Here is a 27,868-nt window from a genome sequence, read left to right as displayed (position 1 = left end):
TTTTGGGTTTCCCAATAGTCCATGGAACCTTGGGCTGCTCTACCCTTTAATGTACACAAGAAGGTGCTACCTCCTTAGGCTGTTTGTATGCCAAAAATCACCTTTATTTGCATCTAGTCAGAAGTGTACATTCATTGCACTCTGGCGTCATAACGTATATTACAACATTTGGTAAAAAAAAAAAAAAAACATAAAATGACTACTTACAGGAGGAGACAGGTACACCTTATCAACATTCAGGTATTGGTGGCTGATGAGCAGTAAAAGTTAAAAAAAAAAACTCCAGACACAGATACAATGCATACTCTCGTATATTACAATAAACAGCAATATTGTGGGTCCTATTCTCATAATTCAGAGCATAGAGTGGACAAATCTTATTGTACCAGAAATATTGTAAAATTTTAGACATATTCTACAACCAACACATTTCAGGGGATTTAGATTTCCTCTTCATCAGGACTTTTAATGAAAATTCTGGCAGTTCTTTGGGTTGTATCAGAGATTCAGAATTAGAGTTAGAACTACATTAAAAGTCTGAAACCAGGGCAAGACATAAGGAGTTGCAAAGCATAACACTGCAGGAAACCCCAGAGCCTAATAAACCAACAGGGGACCCCACAGGAGCCACAAGTCGGTTCCAGGCGGGAGCCAACTGTTGGCAATGTCCACCATTCTCTGCAACCAAATCTATCCAGCCTAGGACTCTTCATCATACACACACAGACTTAAGAGACCCCAAAGAATAATGCATCCTTTTATCATTTCAAAGACCCCCCCCTCCTTCCCTCATACAATATGATATAAAATTTGTATAGCTGTGATTGAGCTTTAACAATGTAAAAAAGTAAGGTTACCCCTTAAAGGGAAACTTGTCATTAGACAAAACACCTGTGTGAGAAGGCTCATAGACAAGCTGCCATTCTCAAATGTTTGGACTAGCTTATGTAGGTGACCTTATTACACTGCTACAGTTTTACAACTACAGACATAGCGTGCAGCCTAAGAGAAAATTGAGGTTAGAATAACTCCAATTTTGTCAGGTAGATCCTTTTCACTACTCTGCTTGTCAATGCTACTCGGTGCCTGTTATTTGGCGTGTATGCCAGATAGTTTAGGTCATGGCAAAATGCTGCTGCAACTTCTTGATAAGTTGCTGGGTCTCCACGTGATCTGGAAATGCAGCTTCTGACTTCTTCGCAGCCACATAACTGCTCTGGAGGTCTCCAACCTGAAACAAAAGTTAAATAGTAACAAGATTTCCATTGATAAAGGTATATTAAATAAGTATCAAACTTTCCTTTTTAAATTTTAAATAAAGTATTTTCCCTAAATACCTGCCGAAGCATTTTTAGTTTTCATACTGCAGTGCACGGTTCCGAATTTACAATAGGATTTAATTACACTTTAATTAGTGTAAATCATAACTTTGGGGGTCACTTTATAACATGGCCTTAGCTGGGAAAGGAGACACTGCCACATTTTATAGTAACATGGTTTCACCTGGGGAAAGAGACAGTGTGGCCGTATAATAAAATGGCCTCATCTAGCCACCCAATAAATTCATGGAATGTAAAAACAAGAAAATGTACCAGGTGAGCCTGAAAACATGTAAGAAAAGAGTTGGGAGGATTGCATTGTAAAAAGGTGTGAATGATGATGGAGGTGGGGGGAAAGCAGGTCAGGGGCTTCACCTGGAGCAAACATTGAAGCTTGTCTGCCGATTGTATGAATGGTGTGATAGGTATACAGACTATTACTTAATCATAAACTATGACAGAAAACTTGTGTACTACGGCTAAGCGACACCAACATTAGCAATAAAATAATTGAGCAGCTGTTTTCTTTAGGTCCAGATACTCACATTGTCTGAGACAGAAGCAAAGTTGAAATGTGGTTCGTACATGTGGGGGGCCAAGGCGGCAGAGGTTTGCAGTAGAGCTCGGGCCTGGAGGGACATAAAGATAGTATGTTGCCACCCAGAATTTACATACAACTATAATTTTTCAAAATAGTTCACTGACCTTTGAATTCCCCAGCGGTCGGTGCCTCCTTCAAGGTTACCACTTTTTTAAGAACTAATGAATCACAACAACATTGAGGCTGGCTTCACTAACTTGTGTGTATGGCACTTTGTGAGCTGCACTGCAATGCTAGTGTGTTTATGATGTAAAGGAATTGGCATTCATCAGGGCTTTATTAATTAAAGAACTAAAATGTGGGCTGGGCTGAGCTTACAAGAAAAAAAAAGTTGGTAAGAATGGTGTATACGGGTGATATACACAGTCGTGAGCAACTGTTCTTCATTGATCTATCATCCTAGTTTATTGAGTTCCATAATTCAACAGAAACAACCTCAAAGGGTTAAACGTGTTGCCTATTAACCTCCATGTCCCTCTTTTTGCAAAACACAAGCCACCAAGTCCAGTGGTTCTCATCTTCTCTATTATACAATTAATAACACCCCAATGCACAAGAACAGAAGTGGCAATAAAACTTCACTACAGGGCACAAGGCACATAACAAGCACCATACTGACCCGTAATAAAAGAATTCTTTAATCTACTAACCTGCTCAAAGCGATTTTTGTGCATCTCCAGGACAGCCAGGTTATTATAAGCCTCTGCATGGTCATTGTTATTGGCAAGACTTAATTTAAAGCACTGATAAGCCAAATTAAGATCACCGATCCCCTATAAAGACAAAACACAAGTCAGATCAATAAAAGACAACCACACTACAATAATAGTGGTTATCTAAAAATCAATACTGCTTTCTGGTCTCAGCAAAAACAAGCTCATGAGATCTGCTAAATAATCAAATGTAGAACCATGTGCCTAATACGAGCAATGGCAGATCAGCATCATTGGTTGGCGTTATCCAGGTTATTCTGCATGTAAATGCAACCTGCATGAGAAAACCAATTCCTCCTGACTAATATTCATCATTAAAGCAGTATTAATTTCTACATAATTCCTCCCAAGGAGTGTCAGCCCAATGCTTGCACATTATGGCTAGGGGATCTTCTCAGAGGTACCGAGACAGGCTGTTGTGATGTTTTCAGGGAGCCATGTACAGCACCTACTGGCTGTTCCCACTGGACATAATCTGCCTGCAATGCACAGAAAAAAAAAAAACATTCCAGACTGTGTACCCACCACAGCAACATGCCCCAGGTTGTACCAAACTTCTGCCACCTCCTCATCATTCTCAGCCAGGGACAGAGCTCGCTCAAATGATGTCAGAACCATATCGTACTGCTGAGCGTAGAAGCAACACAAGCCCAGGTTGTTATACAGCTGGCAGTTATAGACTCCCATCTGAAGGAGACGCCTGGGGAATGAAAACAGAACTTTAATGACTTCCTATACCAAGGTGGCAGTTGCTATGCCAATACTGCTGTAAAGGTTACGCATGCCCATAGACAAGATCACATCATGTTTTCATAAATCTGTTGACCTGTAAAATCTCAGAGCAATCTCTGGCTGATCGGTGTAGAAATGGCTGCTTCCGATACATGCAATGGCTTCTACATGTGTATTGTCCTGTTTGAGGACCTCCTTGTAGTATTCAGAGGAGGAGACCAGGTTATTCATTTCCTAGAAAACAAAAATTAAAAGCTATTGTTGCTTGTCAAAACTACCACAAAACGAATTCCTCTGAAGGCATGGCTGACTCCCTCTGAGAAACAGGCCAAATCTAAGTTACAGAAACAGACATTTTACCAACAACTTACACTTTTATTGTTTTATATCTAATTCTGCAGTTGTGCAGTGTGTGGTGTGTACAAATACAACAGTACATAGGCACAAATGTTTGAAGTCTGTGTTTTAAAGAGCTTTGACATATTTGACCCGCTCCTTTCCCTCTATACTAAAAGTCTGAATGAGGACATGATGAGGGGGGTGGTTATTACTCAGCTCTGCTAGCACAGAGCACTGCACTGTATTGTGACAGAAGGAAATGCATTATTTAACAATATTTTAAAGATTTTCTGGCTTGCCTTTTCCTGTAATTGACATTTTAAAAAAGGGTGTATCTTTTATTAAGAAGGTATAGGTACTTGAAATAGGTAATTTGACAAGTGTGATTCAAGGTCTGCTTCTATACAGCTAAATGGCTTGTTTGCCCTGGGGCATGGACTGACTTGTATGGGGATTATACAGCACTTACAGGTTTTATATAGGTCCTCGTAATAATGGTGGATACCCAGATGATATTTAGAATGGGTAGGTGGGACCAGCAGGCTATTATTCACCACCAACCAGCATCATACAGACAAGTTGTAACATGAGATACAGTCACCATGTGTAGAAGTGATTGCTTATACGACTAGGTAAATTACATTTGCAGTCACAGTGTTATAAATATTGCCATCAGTAGTCTGAATGCCATTCTCCCCCAATCCCCATATTATTATGATTTTATCTGCAATGACAGTGTAATGTTACAAATTCTATAATGGGAATGTGTTATGCAAACACCTACCTTTCCTAGGTACAGAAGTGTGTCCACCATATCCTGTTGTGAGAGAGCGGATTTAAACTGATTCTCTGCTTCACGGAACAGCCCCAGCCTGCATGAGAATTACAGAAAGTATTACAATTTCCTGAGTTGGATTCATTTTTGGGACCCCAGCTTGGACATGCTCTTCTGAATAAGGCTGGTAATAATAATATGGGACCTTCGCATGTAAGCTCCACTGGTGCAGAAATTGAAGCAATCGGCTCAGTCACCTTTGTTGATCAGAACTATAGAAAAGCAGACTAGGAGGATGTGATCAGTGGCTGATTACTTCTATTTACTTCTAGTTGCCAACCTTGTCATGAGTCAAATACATAACTGCCTAGCTACTAGGGAGGATGAAGGTTGCCTGGCTTTAGTACTTCTATGCCAAGGAGCCAGAGCCTTGTTTGAGTGGCTAAAACAAGATAAATGTTATGGGACACAACACAGACTTTTTCCTGTATCATTCCTAGATATGATTGGGGATCTGAGAGGATCTTATTGCCTGCAATAGACACGATTGTCCCTTCAGACACCACAATACTGGTGCAGAAATCTTACCTGTAATAACACTTTCCCAGCTGAACCTTCCACCACCAGTCTTTGAACTGAGCGTGTTCTGTGGCCAGAGCAGCCAACTCCAGAGCCTAGATACAGAAAGAAGCTCATTTGCACATTTTACCATGAAACTACACGGCCTTGCTTTTATAAACCATGATAGGATTACAAAAAGTATGTATTGTACAATCTATAAAGTAATATTAGCTTTACCAACAAAAGAAAATGCAGGATGAAGAGTTTTTGTCTTTATATTCTGAATATGTATGTGACACACTGCAAAATGTACTACTTATTAAAAGCTTACTAGGGGTTCAAGTTCTACCAAAAACAGTCCTTTACATTGAGGTATTTATGTATTTGATTTAGAATCCTTACATTTTTCACATCATTTTCATGGTGGAAGATGTATTCAAACAGCGTCTGCAAAATAATAAAAAAAAAAGTTGTTGCAATGTTTTAATTCCTGGCCATTGTAGAACTACTAGACCCAGTGTGCCAAATAATTTTTAAAATTTTAACAATTTATGAAAATAAAATATGTATATTAGGATAGTCTCCAAGGAAAAACTATATTACTGGGCTCAGCTTTATACCAGCTACAACATTAGAGACTACAGGAAAAAAAGCAATAGCTGATGAGGTTTTGCTCCCTCGGTCACTGTTCCCCCAGCATGCTGATTGGACAGTAAAGGAGAAGCAAATGAGTTAATGTGAAAATATGTATGTTTTTCCCTGTAATTATGTTTATGGTGTATACGGACATCTCTGTACAATGCTGGACCTATTTGGATTTTACCATTACAGTGGAATTCAGGGTAAAATATAAAATAACATACTGTAGATGATTCAGTCTGCCAAAAGCCTTGACACTGAAGTGACCCCCCTTCTCGATAGAGTGTGTGTGTTTGATGTTCAATGTGTGTTAGTTTGTGTACACAATTATTATTAGTATATATATTACTATTATTAATAAACAATATTTATATAGCTCCAACATATTATTCAGCGCTGTACAATAAATAGGGATTGCAAATGACAGACAGTGACACAGAAGGAGGAGAGGAACCTGCCCAGAAGAGCTTACGATGTAAGAAATACAACTACAATTTTGAAAGCTACAACAGCGCTGGCAATCTCTGCTCCACTACGCCTTCTCTTTCTCCTTGGGGCAGCCATTTAATGTTTTGCTAGGGAACATACACATATATAGTTATATCCCTGGTGTCTTTATCAATATTACCAATATATGCAACAAAAGCCTTGGACTTTAAACATAACATATTAAAACAAAATTCCCTGTATTGTATTATATTATTCTGGTGATTATCCCTGTGCTCCTTAACTTTTGTTGGTTACAAACTGATCTTAACTCTGAAAAGTAAAACCCTGACCCAGAACGGTTGTTCTACCCAGACTGCCAATATCGGAGATTAGCTGCTCCCTAGTGAAAATGACAGAGAGATCTTCAGTGGGTCTCTGCAGGATGTCGGTGACTTTCAGTAGCTACACAGCACAAAGTACAGACAACGAAAGTGTTAGAATTAAACTCCAGAGGACAACTAAAGAACTGATGTACAATTGAAAGGATGTTTTTTGAAACATAAAGCCCAACAGAATTTCTTAGTGAGGTCTCCAGGCTGCCTGTTTAATATTAATACCAAGAAGAGATTTAAAACAGATTTCTTTAGCAGACATATCTGTCTTTACAGTAACGAAGAAAGAAGAGGCTGATGAAAGACTTCTAGTCAACTTTCCTGCCTAGTAAGCAATCCACTAATGTTTTTGGGAATTTTACGATGAAACACTTTCATTTTTCTGACATTTAGTTTGATTGCTATAGTTTAAATTATTGTATTGATAAGGATACATTTCATATTCACTCCTGTGTAAACTAACCTTTGCCAAGTTGGGACTCTGAGCATATTTAGATAAATTTATTCTGGATAGATTGATAAATGGTCCATCTGGATTGGTCAGCATTGAGGCCTAGAAAGATACAAAAACATAAAACAGATTAAAAAAAAAGTATTGGGCAATCTCATCTTCTCCAGAACAAAAGCAGGTAAGGACCTGCAACAAATTTTCACTTGTTTCATCCTTTCATTCTATTTATCATAACACAATGTTTTTGTTCAGAACATTTTGGTTTTTTATACTCTGCTCCTATAAGTAAAATATGCATATTTCACAAAGACAAAAGAGGTCTCCTAAAAAGGTGAGATGGCTTCACTATTACTGAAAACAACTTACTATTTTAAAAAACTACTGTAAGAAAAAATAAAAAAAAAGGCTGTGAAGGTCAGCGACTTGGAGCGCAAGCCATTGCAGTAGTGTCCTTATTAAAGCCCCATCCTCAGAGGAGAATAATGTCTATGTGAAGTAGGGAAAATGGGGGATGAAAATGAATTTGGGGAATGCAGAAGACCCACAGATCTCACATTCAAACCAAGTATAGTGGAAGCAGTACTATCACACAGAAGTAAAACTATTTTATTTCTAGCTACCTATTAATCTAAAGCACTAGAAAATGATTGAGCCATCAGTTACACCCCAGCTGAAGCACAATGTGTGCATATCTGATAAAAAAAAAAAAAAGAAAAATGCTGAGCCTGGAGTTCTTCTTTACGATATCGGAACTGTTTTACCATTGTAACCAAGTTGAATTATTAACATTATCCTATCAATAAAACACAAATTGTGTGTACCGTTCCAAGACGGACATGCCTTCCAGAGGCACTGGTGATTGGCCGCGCAGTATTTGCAGTTCGAGGGGTTCGGATTGCTTGTTCCATAGTACCAGGACGACCAGACTGTGTACCAGGTCGCACAAAGCCCGTCAGGGGTCTGCCAGATTGGGTGACGGGTCTAAACCGAGAAAAAGTCCACCAGTGTTAATAATCAGATTTAAAAATTTGTCTATTGAAAAAAGGTAGAACAAAGAGTGAAAATGTTACTTTCCTATTTATGTGAGCACTGTAAAGCATTGTGGGAAACTGAAAAAAAAAATCTTACCTGACTGCTGGACTTGGCCCCTCGATTTTCTTTGCTGTTGATTGTCTGAGGCTGGTGCCAGGCCCTGTAAATTATTAATTATATTTGTTCACTGCAGCTGTGTAAATCTGTTCACTGGAGAGATTTTTGTCCTGAGTTGCCTCTAAACTATATATGTGAATAAAAATAATATTAGTCCTCAGGATGAAGACGTGCACAGCCCACTGCACCATTTTATCTACAACTACGAGTAACAAACAAATAATTGCCCCCAGCCTCATCTCCACCTGCTGTTTGTGGTTACAAAAACAGCCTATTACTCACAAAGTGATGAAGCCATACAGCAATTTTTTAAAACAAGTCTGCAAAGGCAACTTAATAATGTTCTCCCCGGCTCCTTCTAGCCGGGCGCACCACCCGGAATTTCTCACACCTGGTGGTTACTGAAGAGGGGCTACCCCCCCTACAGCTTCTTCCCACCCAGCTTAAAAAATTCTAAGTTCAACACTGTTCCATATTAGTAATTGGTTGGAGCTCGAAGGTAAAGAGGTTATGAGAATACCCTGTCCCTAATTGACATATTGGAATATTAAAGGGCAATATCATCAAAATTGTTAAAAAATAAAGTATGATTTATTTGTACATGACAAAACAGTATTTTAGACTCCTTGAAGTTATTGTGAAAGGAAAAAAGCCAAAGGAAGGGACCTTCACTGAGAGAAAATATTCGACACATTTCTCAGAACTAGGCTGCTTCCTCAGGAATGCATCACAATGGTCTAGATATAAAAACAATACATTGACAAAAATGATAAACCAATTCAGGGGCAGGACGGTGGCTCAGAGGTAGTACTCTTGCCTTTGCAGTGCTAGGTCCCAGGTTTGAATCTCGGCCAGGACACTATCTGCATGGAGTTTGCAGGTTCTCCCCTTGTCTGTGTGGGTTTCCTCCGGGTACTCCGGTTTCCTCCCACATCCCAAAAACATGCAGTTAGGTCAATTGGATTCCCCTCAAAAAAAAATTGACCTTAGACTACAATAATGACATATGACTATGGTAGGGACATTAGATTGTGAGCTCCTTTGAGGGACAGTTAACGGCACGACTAACGACTTTGTACAGCGCTGCGTATTATGATGGCGCTATATAAACACTGTGTAATAATGATAATAATAAAAATAATTCTAAAGAACAGTAACATAATTGGACAAAGGATATTTGGTTATCACTTACTCCATACTCTCCTAAAATTTAGGAGATATCAGTTGCTATGATCACACACAGCAAAAAAAAAACAAATGAAGGCCAAAATGGTAAGGGGAATCTCCAGCACAAGAAAAAAAGATCAACAGGACATGCACATATTATTCCATTCCGAAGTATTGCTGTGGAACTTACGTGCGACTTGTGCAATGGAATTTTCATCCAATGTCATTTCAGCAATTCCTTCTTGATCCACATCAATCTCATCCACATACACCATTTCGGTCAGGGCCCGGGTCTTCAAACTCCATGCTGCCTGCAGGAAAGTACAAGAAGGGCAATGAGAGAACTATTAGGATGGGTCTGCACTGAATAAACCAACATTGGCATTCCAGTAAATGAAAGAAAAGTAAAGTAAAGAAGAGGTTCCACATGACACTTTTTGTGAAGTTAAGTGTTTTTCATTACATTTGCCGTAGCCTAGAAAAGCTATTGGTGTTTGAGAGCCTTGCTTCCCCCCAGCCAAGGGAATCTCACTTAGCCAGTAAGGACCGCATGGGCTGCAGAAGATGCTAGACTTTTGACCAAGGACATAAGAACATAGGAGCAGCTCTCAGACTTTAGGATGCCCTCTAAAAAAAAGTAGAAAATTACAAGAGTACAAAAAAATATATAATATGTCTAAATACTCAAATTCTGCCAATCAGCAGAAATCATCAGCGATTAAGGACTTGTTTGCATGGTTGGTTAGTGGGAAGATAAGGCAGTGGTTATTAAAAGGATGAAAGTCTATCAACAAGTGACTGACCATTTCCCCATTCCCTTATCATTGAGACTAATATGGGGGCAGTTTTTATTGTCAGTTTACAAGAGTTTGTTAACTGTCATGTTAGATGCTTACATTCTGCCAGCTTTGGCATCTTTTTGGGCAGCAGTGTGATTATTAGCAATTGCAAAGCAACAATTACTTTACCTGGGATTCTGAAAAGAATAACATGTCGGTAGTTCATGGGGGTTTAGCAAACAAAAAGTCTAACTGCAGATGAATTCTGCTTTGTGCAAAGTAAAAAAGGGTCAGAACTTGCTAGAGCAGAGGATATCAACAAGATAGGAAGTGGAGTGATTTTTAGGTGCACATGGTTTTTCGTGTATGTAGTTCACATGGGAATCTCCCTGTAGACCAAGTTGCCAATGATTATTGAAGTCAGGAGTTTCATTGTCTATATATTTCTATCAGAGCTAACTAAAACCACAGAGACTTTACGGCCAGTACCTGGGTCAGCGAGCCAGAACTTTTCTCCTTGGGAAGCATTTGAAGAAAATGGAAAAGATTTGAGCAAGGCAAAAAAGAATCAACAATTTTAATATTTAACATCTGCTGTGTGCAGTGGAGAATATTTTTTTTGTATTTAACATTTCTCTAGTCTGCAGAAAGGGAATTTCACAAAGATAATATTCTGTGCACATTAACATCAAAACACCAGATCTTAATTACAACTTTTATAGCCTAAATCCATCCTCTTGGACTGCGATGTCTCTCATCTTCTCCCTCCATATTGCATGGCCCTTCCTGGACTGAGCGGCACACAAATTATGACAATGAAGCCTAGTCCTAGAACTCTAGACCTAAAGTAATGCCAGTCCTGGAGGTTTGTTGGTCCATTACAGCCTGGGACAACTAACCATAAATAAACCCATAACACAATTGGTGCAAGACCTCGGAGCAGTTGTAATTATTTCCTTTATAGAATAATTTCCTTTATTTTCCAAAGCAGCAAAAAAGTGCTTCAAAACCAGAGTTCAACCTTGTTGGCTGCAACAACCATTTATGAATGCTGGTAACCAAGTAACAAGGTATTCATGCCAAATTCAAACTTGTGTGTACTCGGATGCCTATTCATTAAAAAATAAATTAAAACACCGTCACATCTTTTTTGAGTCGCCCTCAAGTCAAAGCATGTTATTTAATGCTTGCAATATGGTTTTTATTACACAGTATTTTTATAGCGCCAACATATTACGCAGAGCTGTACAAAGCCTATAATCATGTCACTAGCAGTCCCTCATAGCAGCTCACCATCTAGTGTCCCTACAATAGTCAGATGTCATTAGCACCGCCTAAGGTCAGATTAGAGAGAAGCCAAATAACCTATTTGCATGTTTTTGGAATGTGGGAGGAAACCCACGCAAACACGGGGAGAACCTGCAAACTCCATGCAGAGAGTGTCCTGGCTGAGATTTGAACCTGGGATCCAGCGCTGCAAAGACAACAGCACTAACCTCTGACCCATCTAACCTCTGACCCATCTAACCTCTGACCCATCTTGCATTGCGGTGTGCTGAATCTGAATTTGTGTTGGGCCAACATTAAACATGAATGGCGATGAACAGCAAATCCACCACTTGTTGGGCGACTGTGAGCTTTAAGGGGCTATTCACACTTCATGCATTTTGCTTCAAGAAAATGCATTATACATAGAAATCTCAATCCTTTCTATATGGCTGGTTCACATCTACACGGTGCTGCTTAGGGAAACTATATAGACCCATGCACACTGCAATGCAAACAGGGACAATGTAAATTAAGTAGATAAAGTTTGGAGCACTGGACCGCTAATTAGCAATAGAGTTCCCTCTGTGCTCACCGACCTGCTGAGCTGCATGCTAAATGCTTCATTATAACATCTGTGTGTACGCAGCCAGGGAAGCAGCATCTCTCCCACATATCTGATATATATCTCTGTATGCATCCTGGCAACAATCATTCAATGTCATCTCTCAAGGTCAGAGCACAAACACTGCACATAAAAAAAAAGCCTTCAATTCTGATAACAATAAACCAGAGGTAAGCGGACAATTCAGAAAGTCTGAACAACAACTCCAATGAATTAGTGAACTGATAATGTATTGCTGGAAATAGAATACAGTGAAGAGCAGAGATGAAAAACTTCCCCGCAATGTGGGCTATTGCAGGGTTTGCTCAGAATGTCCTGTATGTTTAATAGCCCACGAGTACCCCCATGTAGGAGCTGGTGTACATATGGCTCACAATACACAGACCATATGACTAAACACTGAGCGGTATACACTGCAGTATGCAGGTCAATATTGCCATGGCAGGCATATCCCTGTGTGTCTTCCCACCAACAAGAGAATCCTGTTGAATGCAGCCCACAGATCTGAATGTACTTTGACTCCCAAGTCACACAGACCAAGCCTATTGGGGGGCCATCAGTGCTGTGGGGCCCACATACATTCTGTTAATTATGGAGCAACACATAAGCATAGAAAAGGACTGTAAAGATTTACTCCTCCAAAAACAAGACAGGAAGGGCAAAGGATCAGCCTCTGGTATTGTCTGTGGTCTCCTGGACACGTTTTTGTACCAATTACTGACTTACTATGTATGGATTAAATTCTAATTAAGAGATACATGGAACATCCCATAATTGATAAAGTCATTAGTACACTTGCCAAATCCCAAAGTGAACAATTATTGTTGAAAAAGTAAAAATAGTAGGGGGACTTTGTAGGCAATATTCTTAGACCGTTTCCAAACGACTGGTATTAATATAACAATTAAAACTTAAAATTGTAATTTTTAATTGTTGTTACATTAATACCAGTCATTTGGAAACGGTCTAAGAATATTGCCTACAAAGTCTCTCCACAATTACTATGTATGGAGATGGAGGCAGCCACCTTAGAACAGGAAGGGTTTTGCTTCCCCATGTCAGAGTCTCCAGCAAGCAGAATACAGCTTTAGATCTCACAGCATAGCTATGAGGATACAGAACGAAGGTGACTAGGTACAGGAAGCGCTCCGTTATTGTTCTGAACTATGTAAGGCCATGAAGCAGCCATGTTTTTACAGGAAGGGTTTAGCTTCCCCTTGTCAGAGACTCCAGCAAGGAGAACCATAGAATACAGCTTTAGATCCTACACTACAGCTATGAGGATACAGAACGGAGGTGACTAGGTACAGGATGTGCTCAGTTATCTTTCTGATGGAACGCAAAAGCTAAACTTTTCATGGTACAGCTGAGACCCAATGAACATTTCACTATGACATAGCAAATCTTCACTTTTTGGGTTCAGGTCAATTTTACCCATAAAGTTCAAAGAACCAAAAGAAAGTTAATAAAGAAATCCAAGACAAGAAGAAAATAGGGGCATAAAGAGGCCCTGTCACTAGAACACATTTTTATTTTATCAGATTATTAGCCAGCCAGGCTCGCTGTGTGTTTTGCACTACAAAAAAATTAAAATCAACCCGTATTGATAAGACATTGATGAGGGTTTTTGAAGTCATTTATTTTGCCCTCCTCCTCTCGGTCTTGCACAGTTCCTCTCCTGAACTAAAATCGTTTTTTTCTGATTTCACTGCACACTGTGAGTAAAGTGGCTTCACCTAGAATGGTCTGCATACAAATGTAACTTGCACAGGAACAAAACCTGATATTTGCATAAGAGTCAGATGATTGCTTGTATGAGGGCTGGGAGGAATACGGATGCAGGGTGCTGTGATGTTCTCAGGAGTCCATTTACAGCACCCTGCTAGCTCCTCCCACCAGCCACAATCAGACTGCATTGCAAAGAGGAAAAAAAAAGACCCAGTGATGAGGTCACTGAGATTAAAATAAGAGATCTAAGAGTTTCATTAGTTTTATTTTATTTAGGAAATGCATTTCCCTGCTGATTGAGCGGAGGATGGGGGAAGCGGCAAGGGGCTGGGGGGTAGATAAAACAAAATGCAAACAGAATAAACTTTAGCTTTATATTAGCAAAATCTGAAAATGTGTGATTGTCCCCCAGGAAAATCTAACGGAAATATCCAGACTGCAATTGCTGACTTCTACTGATAATTGAAGCTGTACAGTATAATAGTCATGCTGTTGCTTTAGCTTAATTTCTAAATTAAGAACAAGCATGCTGCAAGTGAAAATCCAAATTTCCTGTACTTGATCTAGTCTTGTGACTATGGCAGCCAACTTCACCCATGGAAAGTCTATTTATTCAATAGATAGCACTTCTTTTTTGTGCCGAATGACAGCCAATGCCATTCAACCCCTACTGATGAGCACAGGCTGTCATGGACCCGCCAACAGGGGGTTTCACCATGTCTACCTGGGCTCAAATGGCTGCTGCACTGGATGCAATGCAGAAGGATGGAAGGGGTGACAAGAATAGGAGAAAATGTGAGACGGCATGCGTGGAAACAGATTGGTTTAAAGCGTACCTAAACTCAGAAATTTCACTTTACATAAAGAGTAGACAACCCTATCATTTTAAGTAAAAATTCTGTTTGTTTTTTAGGTGCAACACCCTTTTTTTAATTAGGAAAAGGGTGCAGCACCGCCCCCTAAATCCCCTAGGAGATGTAGGTACCCCGGGAGGCTTTGCGCACCCATTCATTCTCAATCGCTTAGGCCAGAGGTCGGCAAACTCCAACCTTCAGGCCAGATACGTCCTAGCCGATAGTTTGTTCGGGTCAAACGCCCCCTGGTCGATCCTGCCTAATTCCGGCCGGCAACCCACATGTGTTCCTGTTGGGGGCAGAGCCATTAGAGCAGGACTCGAAAGAGACTCCGGCCAAGTGTGCTCCTGCCCACCCCTGAAATGACCTAGTGGCCAAAAAAGTTTGATGACTCCTGGCCTAGGCGATCGAGAATTAGGCGGCGGAGCTCCACCCTTTTTTGTATTTAGGCTCCTTAGACTCTTGGGTGCTCCTTCTGCGCATACCTGAGCATCTCGGGCGTGAGCAGAAGGAGCCTTTTCGTGAAAAGGGAAACTGCATGTGCAATGAGATCGGCAAGTTTTTTTCCAACCTATGCCACCCGATCTCGCGTCTGGGTCGGGTGATGTAGGGAGACGAACTAGGAAGAAGACAGGATGCCGGCGCACCGGCTTGGAAACGGATGCCAGGACCCGAAGGAAGAGACCTCCGGACCGATCGATTGCTCTGTGGGATTAAAAGTATGTGGATTTTTTTTTTTTTTTTTTTCGTTAGTGTTTTTTAGTTTACTTCCTCTTTAATGCGTGTAGATATTTTTTATGGTTTAAATGCAGTAAAAGTGAAGATGGAGACAACAGGAAGTGAAGTCTCTCCAGATTGACGCAAATCCCCTCTAACGGCTTTATTTATAAAACAGGGAATCGGACATTCCCCCAAATATTCCCTGAAGGAAACATTCCCTGTCAGATAAATAGGAGCCCAAGACTGTTGTCACTTAAAGCGGAGTCCCCATTGGAAGATTTCCCTATTATTCCTTTTCAGGTGACAACTCAGAAAATTATGGACTTTCCATTACTTTTTGTACAAAGAGGGCAGTAAAAAACCTGACAGGGGTCGTCTCCACTCATTCAGACCTGAAAATAAAAGTTTGATTGGGGACACAAGGTAAATGTGGTCGTTCATTTGCCTATGTACAGCGCTGGGTTGTATGTTGGAGCTATACCAATGCTGTTTATTAATAATAATGGACCTGGGGTTACCATGGTGCAGACTGCAGGTTGACGCTGTGAATGTGGCTCAGCGCAGGAATTGGTGAGGGGCTGCAGCGCATTTCTACACCCGGAGGGTATTTCCAGTCCTCACCCCAGGGACAGACCCCCACCCATGCCTATGACAGCTGCCTGTACCTGGTCATAGGGCTCCTTCTCCAAGATGCGGCCACACAGCTGCGAGCACTGCTCGAACTTCCTGCGCCGAAAATAGCTCCATGCCTGCAGCAAGGGATCCATCTCCAGCCCCATGCCGGCACTCAAAGCAGGACAGACCGAGGATCAGCAAGGCCGCGTCTCCTTGGCAACGGCTTTACCTTGGAATCCTCCAGGGTAGCAACCACGGGTCCTTCCAGTGGCCGGGGTTGTCATCATCTGTGCCTGTCTAAAGGGCATCCGTACTGAACAATTACAGGAGTTTGTACGCTTTATGTGCAAACTGAGGAATACAAACCAACAGTAAATAAATAATTATACTATGCATAATGTGTTAAAGTCATACAGCAAAGAAAACTGCTATTTTTTTCTAACAGGCATCTATAACACCGCCACATGTTACTAATCGGATAAAGAGTTACAAAGTATCTGTGTGATATCCATAATAACAATTTATATAAAACGCGAATTCATTGCCATGGTGAGCAGCCAATGTCTGGCCCAATTCAAACCTGGGCCTGTACAACTTACAGTCGGAAGCTGGTGCTGCCCAAAAGAGGGTAAAGTGAGGGCAATGCAGAATATTATTATTATTAATATTAATAAACAGGGTTTATATAGCGCCAACATATTACACAGTGCTGTACATGACATGAATGCATGACCGATATAGACAGTGACACAGGTGGAGGAGGCAACTCTGCCCCCAAGAGCTTACAATCTAGTACAGGGGTGTCAAACTCTGGCCCCCAACGTCCTTTTTTTTGGCCCCCAAAAGGAATCCTAAATATGAATTGAGGCTGGCCCACCGCTGCATTGAAATAGCACCGCTACTACCATTCCCGGCATTAGTCGTGTCTTTAGACCAGCGGCCTCTCTGCCTATGCGTGGCCCCACATTGGACTGTTTTAAAGATGCAGAGAATTGTAGTAGCGGTGGTATTTCAGTTTTAAGGTTGGCCCAAGACGTTGTCTAAGTTTTTAATTTTGGCCCACTGTGTATTTGAGTTTGACACCCCTAAACTAGGAGATAAATTCCTGTCACTTAGTCATACCAAAACTTTATTGTGCAAACCTGGCCTGTGCAAAGGAAATGTCCACCCCCATGGGGAGAGGGGGGATTTACCCCTAAGGTAAGCTGGGGGTCAGGTTACACTGACAGATAGTGATACCTAGGATTTAAAGCATACCTAAATTCAGAAATTTCTCTTAACATAAAAAGGTAGACAACCTTTTGTAAAAGGGGAAAAAAAGTGCGCATGAGCAGTCACCCGATCTCGCGCCTGGGTCGCATAGGAAGAAGAACCCGGAAGAAGATGGCAGTGCCTGGAGCGCCGGCCCCAAAGACAGATACTGGGACATCGCAGAAACCGATGGAAGAGACCCCCGGAGAGATTGGACTGCCCAGCGGGATTGAAGGTAAGTGTATTTTTGTTGCTATGGGGGACTTTTAAGTTTAGTTCCTCTTTAAGAAAGCATAAATCGACCTCACAATACAAATTGCAGTCTTGGACACGTAAGCTGCGTACACACTTGCAATTTTTGTCGTTGGAAAGGATCTTTCACGATCCTTTCCAGCGACAAGGGAGTGCACGATGCATGAACGGTGCTGTACATACAGCACCGTTCATGCTCTATGGAGAGGGGAGGGGGAGAGCGACGGAGCGGCACCCTGCTGCGCGCTCTCCCCCTTCCCTTTCATTAGGATCGGTTGTCGTCCATCGTCCGTGGATCCGGCAGGACAGTCGTTCGGACGATGGACGACACCGACTGTACACACGGCAGATTTTCGCCCGATATTTGGCCGATGCCGATTATCGGGCGATAAAAATCTGCCGTGTGTACGTAGCTTTAGGCTGTGCACACGTCAGATGACGTGTGCTAGAATCTAGGGCTAGAATCTGACATGTGTACAGTGGTTGCCCAACATCATTCTGACCAATCAGGAACGACCTCTATACAAGTTAAGGAAGGAGAGCACAGTGGGGTGTTGCTCCCTCGTCCTCCATAGAACAAACGGGCGCTGTGCAATCGAAACGGAAGATTATTTCCAGCAATAAGTGCAGATGGGCAGTTTTTAATAGTAAGATCACTGCGGTTCACTATTGTCAACCAGTTTTTACCCACCCCAAATAAACAAATTGGAGTGCCTTTTGTACCAGGGTATGAGTTTTTGCAATGCTTTGTGCAGTCACAGAATAATCTGCCATTCTATCTGCTTCCGTAGACATGCAAATGTTTACTATAAACACAGATGAACTTTTAGCTTAAAGATGCTGACCCCTTCTTTAGCTTCTCCCATTTGACCCCTTTGGGGCCATCCCAGAGGGTCTTCAGCAGCAGAGAATTCTGAAATGTTCATTATAATTTCTCCAGACAACTCAGCTGTTTCTATTATTATTTTGCAGGTGTGTAATCCACAGCTCAAATTCCTGCAGGCTACAGCACAGGTGAGTTCATTACTAAAACCAACTCTTCCACCTGATTCTCTGACCACCTTTGGATTTCTTTTTTCCAATTCTTTTGAGGTTTAATCCAAAACCCCATCTAAAAAAAAAAAAAACACATATACGGTATGTACAACTTATAGAAAGGTTGGTGTTAAATATATTTACAATGTTATGCGTTAAATAATACATTAACATTTTTTTTACCATATAACCCCCATTTGTGTTTTATTATAAATGATTTGATTATTGGTTGCAAGAAAAATAGTTTTGGGGTATAAGGTGGGTTTATGTCTGCAACCCCAGAAATCTTGTTTCTTTATTGTATATTTGGCTCAATTTTTTTGCACTGAGCTGCAGAATTACAAACATTCCCTAATTTAGACATATAAGAGATATTCTATTACAGAACTTCTACAATAATCTTATTATAAACCTATTCAAACTAATTAAAAAAAAAAAGTTTTTGTTGTAACTACTAAATAATGTGCTGGCTAGAGGTCACCTTTCATTTATTTTGTCTTTCAATTGAAAAAAAATTACAGCTACATTTCATCACAGATTACTCAGGATGACAACATTGTAATTTCATTTCAGAATGAACAGCGTTGTTACCTTATGACAGGCAGTGGAATAATGGCAGATCTACTCACAGGATCAACAGGTAAAAATCTTTGATATTGGGAGACTGGGAGATTGGGAGAGATATTGGGTGTTTATAATCATATATGCAATGTTTTTCAATTTGTCAAGATTTTCAGTTAACTGTTATGCTGAACTGTTCTGCATTTTAGTGCATTGCTCAGTCTGCTTATGTTGCACATTTGAAGGAGGTGCTGGTGCTGATTATGGAGACACCACTGTGTTTACTTCAAGGATTGGAACACTTGTGGGTATTGATTACCTCTCCAAGAAATCACAATACTCCCCCTGAAAATGGCTTCATCTGCTTTTCTATTTGTTCAGGCATTATTTTTAATATTATTATTAGACAGGATTTATATAGTGCCAACATATAATGCAATGCTGTACAATAATAGGGGTTGCAAATGACAGACAGGTACACAGTGACAGGTACACAGGAGGAGGAGAGGGCCTTGACCAGAAGAGCTTACAATCTAGGAGGTGGGGGGCTCCTGGACTGCGATAGCTAACAGATGACACAAATAGGTAAATCTAGGTGCCTGTGTAGTGTTTGGTTGTGTTTATGTCTAACATAGATCAATCACTCACTTTGACATTTGTTACAATGTTGCAGTGTGATCATTGTGGAAGGAGACTAAAGCTAGGTACACACTTCCAATAATTATCGTTAGAAAACGAACGATTAGGACCGATCAACGATTATGCACAATTATACTTGAACAATCGTATTGTGCACAATTCTGTACATGCTGTAACAATACGATTGTTCAGATATAATCCACCAATAGTGTACACACGCTAGATACAATTGTTTGAACGATGCAGGGAGTGAGATGTAAAGGAGAAAGTGTATTGCAGAAACATGCACGATCATTGAACGACTGTACACACGATAGATAGTGAACGATCGTAGGCCAATCAGATCCGCCGTGACGGTTGTTCATTTACAACGACAATCCTCACTCGTCGGCGAAACACCCTATTGAAACCTAAGGACTTATTATTAACTATTATTATTATACAGCATTTATATAGCGCCTACATAATATGCATCGCTGTACAAAGTCCATAGTCATGTCACAAGCTGTCTCTCAAAGGGGCTCTCAATCTATTGTCACGCCATAGTCATATTTATGAAAAGTGGAATTATTTAGTAAATAATAATATTGTTTCTGTATATTGTGATGTCTGAAATACTTGCTGACCTGGAAAGGTACTGACAGGTCCACTTTACTCTACATCTCAAGCCAGAGTTTTTTGCTTGTATTGCTTTTCATTTGCGTCACATGTTTCAATCCACGTGCGTTTGAACGTCCTGCACCACTTCTTAATATTTGTTGAAGTCATCGCGGTGTAATGATGCAGAGAACTATCTCTCCCCATCTCCACCTTGCCAATCACTGCCAATGTGACACTCACACACAGACATTCTCTCTCCCAGGCTGCTAATGGGATGTGATGGATTCTTCAGCTGCAGATAGGACTATCATCCAGATCAAATACTCACTGCTGTCAGTCAGGCTCATCCACTCTTCTTGTATTAAAGGGACATAGCATTGTATAGGTTATGCAATCTTTTTATTCAATCAGATATGAAAATGACTTTGGAATCAGGACAGGCTACCTGCAGAGTAAACAGTAATCTACATCCTGGTAGTATTGCAATATTTATTCTCTAGTGGCCGATGTGTTCATCATCAGAATGAATGTGTGATCTGAGAAATTACAATCATCGTGTTCCCACTCTAGGGCACAACGTGGCATTTACATAGCACAAAATCTTTTGATGGGGCTGTAGACCCACCTGAACCCTGACATAATTAGATTACTGAATTTAGTAAATCAGTTTTTATCTGCAATGGCCCATTAATGGATAAAAACCAACTTGGGCAACATTTTGACATTTCTGCTAATTTCTTTGCAGTTAGTAAGGAAGTTTAGGCACTTTGTAAGTTACAAAACAATACCCACAAACTAAGGGAGGAGATATAACAAATCTTGCAATTTATTCATAGCTCACCCATTGCTGAACGAAAACTCTGACCATCTGGCGGCTGCAGCTAAAGACCAATATTTGATGGTCTCTGTACAGGGATCTGAGGTCTCCCCCACCCATTCTCTAATACCATTAAATCAGAAATGAGCACCAACTTTGCTGATTGCAGGTCTGTAGTAGTTAAAAGCCAGACACATAGCAGCATGTGGGACTACTGGGAGCTGGATGATGCTGGACATGCTGCAGTCAGGAAATGACTGGATCTGACTTGCTGCAGCCTCTAATGTACATTCTAAGACGCCTACAGTAAAATCAGAGTACCCAAGGAGAAGGCCTGGTACACAACTGAAAGGAAGCCTGGGGGGGCAATGGAATGCAAAGAAAAAAACCAGGACTGAAATCCAGGGTAACTATTCCCCAGTTTTTTGGCAATAGTGGAAATTTACCAAAACACTAGCCTGGTGAATGTAATGTTATTTCCTGAAATCCTGATCACTAGTACAAATCTCCTCCATAAGGGCAGACATGTGAATAACACATCGGAGTCTCCTGGGTCACGTCATCAAACCGGCCCGGACTCTCATGGCGATACTGCTTAGACTGGCGCTATGTTGCAAACAGGGAGTAGGGCGTAGCTGAAGTTGAGGTTTTAAAAAATACAAATTTGGCACAGTGGAAAGGATATTTCTAACTCTGAAGCCATTAAAAAAAACCATTGTCCCACCCTTATTTACTTTCTTGTTTGCATTCCAATTTCAAACAGCAATTGGCACAATTGTTCCGAAATGTTTCCAAAATGAGGGCTCCCACTTAAGCCCACTCCTAATCATCAGGTTGGTCAGACCTTACACCATCACTGCTTGTATGTCCTGGATAGTAATGGGTGTCTGGATACTTTGGGGTAAGTCGTACTCATATGATCTTTGTATCTCTACAATTGATTTTTCTCTATGGTAATGCAAGACTGGAAAGGGTTAAGTCTTTGATTTCATTACTAATGCAGTAATAAGTATGTTTGTGGCGTCTTTTTTGTGTGCCAGTCAATTCCTGATTATTCCGTTTGCTGTATCTCTGATTGCGTGCTTCCTGGTGCGTTAAATGTTATCATTCCTGCTTGGTATGCGGCCTTCCCACTGAACCGAGGTCTGACGCTGCACGCAACGCTCATGTTAACTCTCTCTGCTCCTCAGCATTACATTGTAACCCACTGACAGCCTAGTCTTCCTGTTACCATGTGGGGTTGTTCAGATGGGCAGTTGTGGTGGCATTACCACCTCTCCACCGTATAACAACCACTTGCCTACAACCCTGTATGTTTTGTCCATAGGGATAACAAGTGTTTGTCCAGCTTCAACAAAACATAATAGACTGCCAGATGCAAACTAAAAGTTGTGCAGGCGGGGGGCAACGTGCATCCAAAATGTACCCCCTATGTTGGATCACCTGATACAGAGATCTGGCAGCTGTAAACAATAGTAATGTCCTCACCTATCTACCTAAACAAGCTTGGCGGTGTGGAGCTCTTGGTGAGCAGGAGGGGGATTCTGCCATTTAAAGAGAAGCTTTCAACAGTACAACCATAGAGTGTCACTGCCCCACCCCCTGTCACCATAAGCTCCACCTCCTGTCAGCCTGATAGCTTTTTTGGGTAACCTGACTCAACATGCAGCCTGTAAGGGTGCTAGGCTACAGTGGGCAGATCTCTCTTGCTAGGAGGTGCAAATTAGATTTTGAGACACTTTGGGGGAAAACAGATAACTGTGTTAATATGTGTAAGTACAATTATTCTTTAATAATCCCATGGTATGATTTCTCGTTATATCTAGTTACCTGTGGTATTAAATGTATACAAATATTGGGTTAAAAGCCACCAAGAGGAAATTAATTGGTTGACTTTCTTTACTTGTTGTCACATTATTAGTCATTTTGTAGATTTGGGTGTAAATGTGCTCCCCTACCCTCCCCGTCATTTTTGCACAGTTGTACGGGCTTCTCTCTTGGACTAAAATTACTTGCTGATGGGTGTGTTGGGGTTAGGGGTGTGAGCTGAGAAGGAATTATATAAAACTTCATCTCTAAACACCTCTGTTCTAGTTGTCAGTGGTGCCACAATGTTTCTCTTGGTAGAGAGGAGACAAATGTTACCGGATACAGGTCAGTGTTGCCCCCCACCAGGGTCATAGTGGGCAATGTTGTCAGAGTTGTCACTGCTACCTCTGCCACCCCTGTTGCTATATTGTTGTTATTTGACTACACTGAATGACAGGCTTGTTTACCAGGAGACAGAACAATACAATAGAGCACCATTCCCATGGCTTAGATTAGCAGCCATCTGTCATTGATGTGCCCCCGCTCTGCTAATCATTCAGTGTCAGTCCCTGTGCAATGTGCAGATGGATGGCTAAATAGCTCCTATGTGTTCCTGCCCCCCTATCGATTCTCAGTCAGCCGTATTTCACCTGACATCCCATGTGTAATTCTTGTGGCTGCTGGCAATTGTGTTAAGTGGCCAGGAGTAGGAAGATCTCATTCAAGTGATATCAATATGCTGAATGCTGATGATCCAACATAAAGCAAACCTGTCAATGGTCACGACCCCAGGTAATGGCCTCCTATAGTAAGATGCACTCATCACATTCTGGGGTGCAAGTTGGGACTTTCCACAACATTGTTCCTTCAAAAAGTTGGTTTTGCATAAACTGGGCAACAGGGTTTGAGGGCCCCGTGAAGGACCCCTAACAATTACAACATAATGAATTCCACCTGTAGCTTTGCTTGTTAATGACAGCTTTAACATCACCTACAGAATATTTGATCATGTTTTGATCAGGAAATCAGAGATGACAGGACTACCTGTCCCAAAATGATGGCATCTTTGTTCAGACATCATCTTCCTGGCCTGAGATCCTGGCACAAAGATCATACAATTAGTATTGGTTGACTTGGTCTCTGTTCAGACTTCAGGCTAAATGAACAATGTTTGGGCCAAGTTTGACACAGACCCGAAACCAAGCACCAAAAATTATACTTAGAAGTCTACATTACTCATCTGCCCCCAATTAACCTGACCCTTAGATTTATTTTGTAGTGTTTATCATGCAGTGTGTAGCACAAATATGAGACTTTCCAATAGGGGGAATTGCAAATCCAGAAACTGTTGGTAAAATTTCAGCCCTGGAGCCCCCCACCCCACCCCCGGTAGATGACACCAGACAATTGGCCTATTAGATTCTAATAATTATCAAACCATAACCATTGCGGTCGTATCAACTTTTTTAATAAGCACAATGAAATTAGGAATATAATGATAAACTCAAGGAAGGGAGACCCCTTATTACAGACAATATCCCCACCCTTTTAGCTAATCAGTTATTAGGTTTTTTTTCAATCTAATTGCCGTATATATCTTTACCTAAATCCATAGTCATGTGATGTGCTCGGTGCCACATCTTCTCTCCCCTGAACCTTCTTTGGATGCCCAGTAATGTGGAAACTCCCCATTGGCTGGGTCATCTAAAGGTCCCGAAGACCACAGTGAAGAACTGGCGACATCGCAATGGGGGTCAAGGACCAAGCGGGTCCTGCAGAAGTGGTCACTCTGGCTCAGAAGAATAGGTGAAGTCTGGCGGCATGAAGATGGCTGGGAAGGCTTTAAATGGCACTTTGGAGAACAGGACAAGTAGAGATTTGCTCTAGATTGATTTCTACATAAAGGTTCTAATTTCTCAAATAATAAAAACCAGACAGCTGTGAGCACACTGACCCAATACCTCAATTCTAAGCTATTAACAGATTGCAAAGTGCTGACCAATTAATGAGACTTTGCCCATTCTGTTGTCATGTAGGGTGCAATGGACACAGCGGGTGAATAGACCCAGCAACTCAGCACAGGGATGGTGGGAGTTCTGACAATGGAAACAGCAGGTGTGAAGACCTAGGAACCCAGGACAGGTATGGAGGAAACCCCTCATAATGGGCACAGCAGGTGTACTGGCCCAGGAACCCAACACAGGTGTGGAGGGAACCCCTCATAATGGGCACAGCAGGTGTGCAGACCCAGGAACTCAGCACAGGGATGGAGGGAACCCCTCCAGCATTTGGGTGTATTTCTGGAATTTTGGGTAATTGAGCCCATATGTTATCTGCACCCCCCCCCCCCCCCCCTTCCTGTGATCTGTTCTGTTCTTCCTAACGAGGGTCACATGACTCATCCGATCTCTTGCTTTCAGGAAGATGGAAAGAGAATTAAATAAAAAAATCCTTTAATCCTGAAATGAAAAGAAACACATTATTAAGGTCATCTATTATCCAGGGGCCCCGGAGGAGTATGCCAGATCTGTCCTCATATCCTACATTCATATGACAGAGTCTTTAATAGCTGACGCTTCCTAAACTGAAATAATAATTGACAGTATTAAACTGCACTGACTGATGAAGAGGGAAACTAAATCACTGCACACAAATCGCTTCCTGTCTATTGACCATTCTGAAACCATTACTCTTTATAAAATAAAGCCATCTGGCATTTATATCTTTATATCTTATAAAGCTGAGATCATGTCATCAGTCTGCTGCAGGCAGGAGGGAGCATTTCCTCAGTCTTTTCTCCGCCAGTGATCAGACTGGGGCCCATTTCTGCTAAATGCTGCAGCTGCATGAAACACAGAATACCTAAGCCTGTACCTTGACCAGAGATGCACTGCTGGGATTTGTAGTTGTACAACTTCTAAAAAGCTATACTAGGCCAATGTGTTCTAAATGCTGCAGCTCCAGGATTATGGAATAAATAGGTATGTCACCTGACCAGAGCTGCAGTGCTGGGACTTGTAGTTCTACCTACAGAGCACCGCATAGGCCACAGGTGCTGGAACTTGTAGTCCAACAACACCAAAACAGCCACAGTCCTCTGATACACCCAAGTGCCCAGAGTTTGTAATGTCATCCTACCCCATCATCATCATGTAAGATCTCTAACCTGCTTTGCTCTGGCACCATCCCCTGCCAAATGCCCTATACAAGGTGTGACATCTGCCTGCTCTTACTGTGACCCCCACCTCCCCTATCAATTGCCCCAAACTAGCCATATCTACTACTACATTTGCAATCAGAGAAAAGTGCTGAAAATAAAGCTGTAATTACCCACACAGCCTGTTATGTTGCTTCTCCTCCTCTTATCCATTTGCCCCTTTATGAACTGCCCCATCCCAGCATTACCCCCTTTTCCTGCCCCTTCCAAGTTGTGACTCTGTGACTTTAATTGCTATCCTGGCAAGCTAGGGGAGTGGGAGGGACAGCTCGGCGGTCTGTGATTGGCCCAACCTCCCGTCCATCACTTCCTCTCCTCCAATCACCTCCACCCAGGCGGTCCAGGGCTCCGTCGGCTGGCAGGGATCGGTCGGAGCGGACTGGAGGCGATCAGCACCAAGGACAGCGGCCAGCAGCACCATGCGCATTGCCTGCAGCAGCTTCTCCCCGACCTGCTCCGGATAACAAGCCTGTGACCCCCCCATCTCTGTGTCCCTCTAATTACCCCAGGGGGAGATGACAGACAGGACTGCCCCCAGCTGCCACCTCCGCCTGGAGTGGGTCTATGGCTACCGTGGGCACCAGTGCCGGAACAACCTCTACTACACGGCGGCCAAGGAGATCGTCTACTTCGTGGCCGGGGTCGGGGTCGTCTACAACACCCGGGAGCACAAGCAGAAATTCTACATGGGCCACAATGACGATATCATCAGGTAGGGGGGCCCCTGAGGGCCACAAGGGCAAGGTAGCAGGGGCAGCTGTGTGGGAAAGGTAGTGCAAAACTACCCCCACTGCACCCACCTTGATAGAAGCCACTCACCTGTGGGGTGTAACCTGAAATGGGGGATGGTGCTGGAGCAAACTGAGCCCATGGAATAAATACCCCCCCCCCCCCCACAGGATGTACAGGGTTAAGCTTGGATTATAGATGTCCAACCTACCCCTGAGTAAGTCTGGAGTGCTGTGTCAGGATCACCAGAGACATTCCTGATCACAGGCTGCCACCTCGCCGGCCCAATGTGCCCCCAGGTTTAAGCCTGCCCAAGGATTACGGAAAGCCCAACCTACCCCTGAACACAGGAAGATGGGCCCCCACTATTGGTAGTCTGCTGGCTGATTGCCCCCTAAGATAGGGGTGGGGGATTTAAATGGATGTGTCCTCTTGGTGCTGTTCAATCATTATTTTCTCTGTTTGGGGCTTAGAGTGTCACTTTGGTGATCGACCAGCCCTCCCCCATCCAAGTGTGGGGTAAATGCCCCACTAGGACCCTCTTTCAGATCTGGTTCTTATTACTGACCAGAGACACTATATAGGGTGGGCACCCCCACCATGGAGTGACATGCATTACATAAGATGATGGGCATATGACTCATATTGGGCAATGACACCAGCTGTGACCCCTGAACCTAACATATAAGGACAAACATGGCACCTTTTTTAAAAACCATTAAACAACCTAAACCTAAAAAAACCTCCCCACTCAAAAATAACTCACCTGTCACCTTGGCGTCCCCTCTCCAGAAATCTATTTATCAGCTGTCTGTGTTCTGTGATGTATTTACATAGAAATGTCCTTGGTGGAGTCTCTGCTTTCCAGCACCGTGGTATAGGGTGGGGGTATTAATCAATATTCTTAACATGTACTAACATACTAAACATGTACCAACACTTTACACACGTGCACCCAGCATTCTTTACATGTGCCAACATTCTACACATATACTGACATTCTACACATGTGTGCCCAGCATTCTATACATGTACCAATACATATATAGTGACATTCTACAGGTGTTTGCCCAACATTCTATACCTGTGCCAACATTCTACACA

At 42.0% G+C, this 27,868-nt stretch overlaps 2 protein-coding genes across 6 annotated transcripts in view; one reads left to right on the top strand and one right to left on the bottom strand.

Moving 5' to 3' along the window:
* Positions 1–779: 779 nt before the first annotated feature.
* Positions 780–16,092, bottom strand: TTC8 (tetratricopeptide repeat domain 8). Its single transcript, XM_072428022.1, is given in 13 exon segments — positions 780–1,231; positions 1,865–1,948; positions 2,571–2,693; positions 3,159–3,333; positions 3,460–3,679; positions 4,452–4,576; positions 5,068–5,153; positions 5,443–5,487; positions 6,964–7,053; positions 7,773–7,932; positions 8,080–8,143; positions 9,458–9,578; positions 15,905–16,092. Coding segments are annotated over 13 exon segments (1,524 nt in total). The 5' UTR covers positions 16,019–16,092; the 3' UTR covers positions 780–1,114.
* Positions 16,093–26,360: 10,268 nt separating this feature from the next.
* The window catches only part of EML5 (EMAP like 5), an 87,735-nt gene continuing 86,227 nt past the window's right edge, over positions 26,361–27,868 (top strand). For 3 of the 5 annotated variants that reach the window (XM_072428756.1, XM_072428754.1, XM_072428753.1), the window contains exon 1: positions 26,368–26,747. In XM_072428756.1, coding sequence (XP_072284857.1) covers positions 26,551–26,747 — 197 coding nt within the window. In that variant the 5' untranslated portion in view covers positions 26,368–26,550. Of the gene's footprint in view, positions 26,748–27,868 lie in introns of all 5 variants that reach the window. The other 2 variants (XR_011923094.1, XM_072428757.1) reach the window with 2 other exon arrangements.

This window comes from Pyxicephalus adspersus, chromosome 12 (assembly GCF_032062135.1).
Source record: "Pyxicephalus adspersus chromosome 12, UCB_Pads_2.0, whole genome shotgun sequence".
Lineage (NCBI taxonomy): Eukaryota > Metazoa > Chordata > Amphibia > Anura > Pyxicephalidae > Pyxicephalus > Pyxicephalus adspersus.
This window is presented reverse-complemented; position numbering and strand designations above follow the sequence as displayed.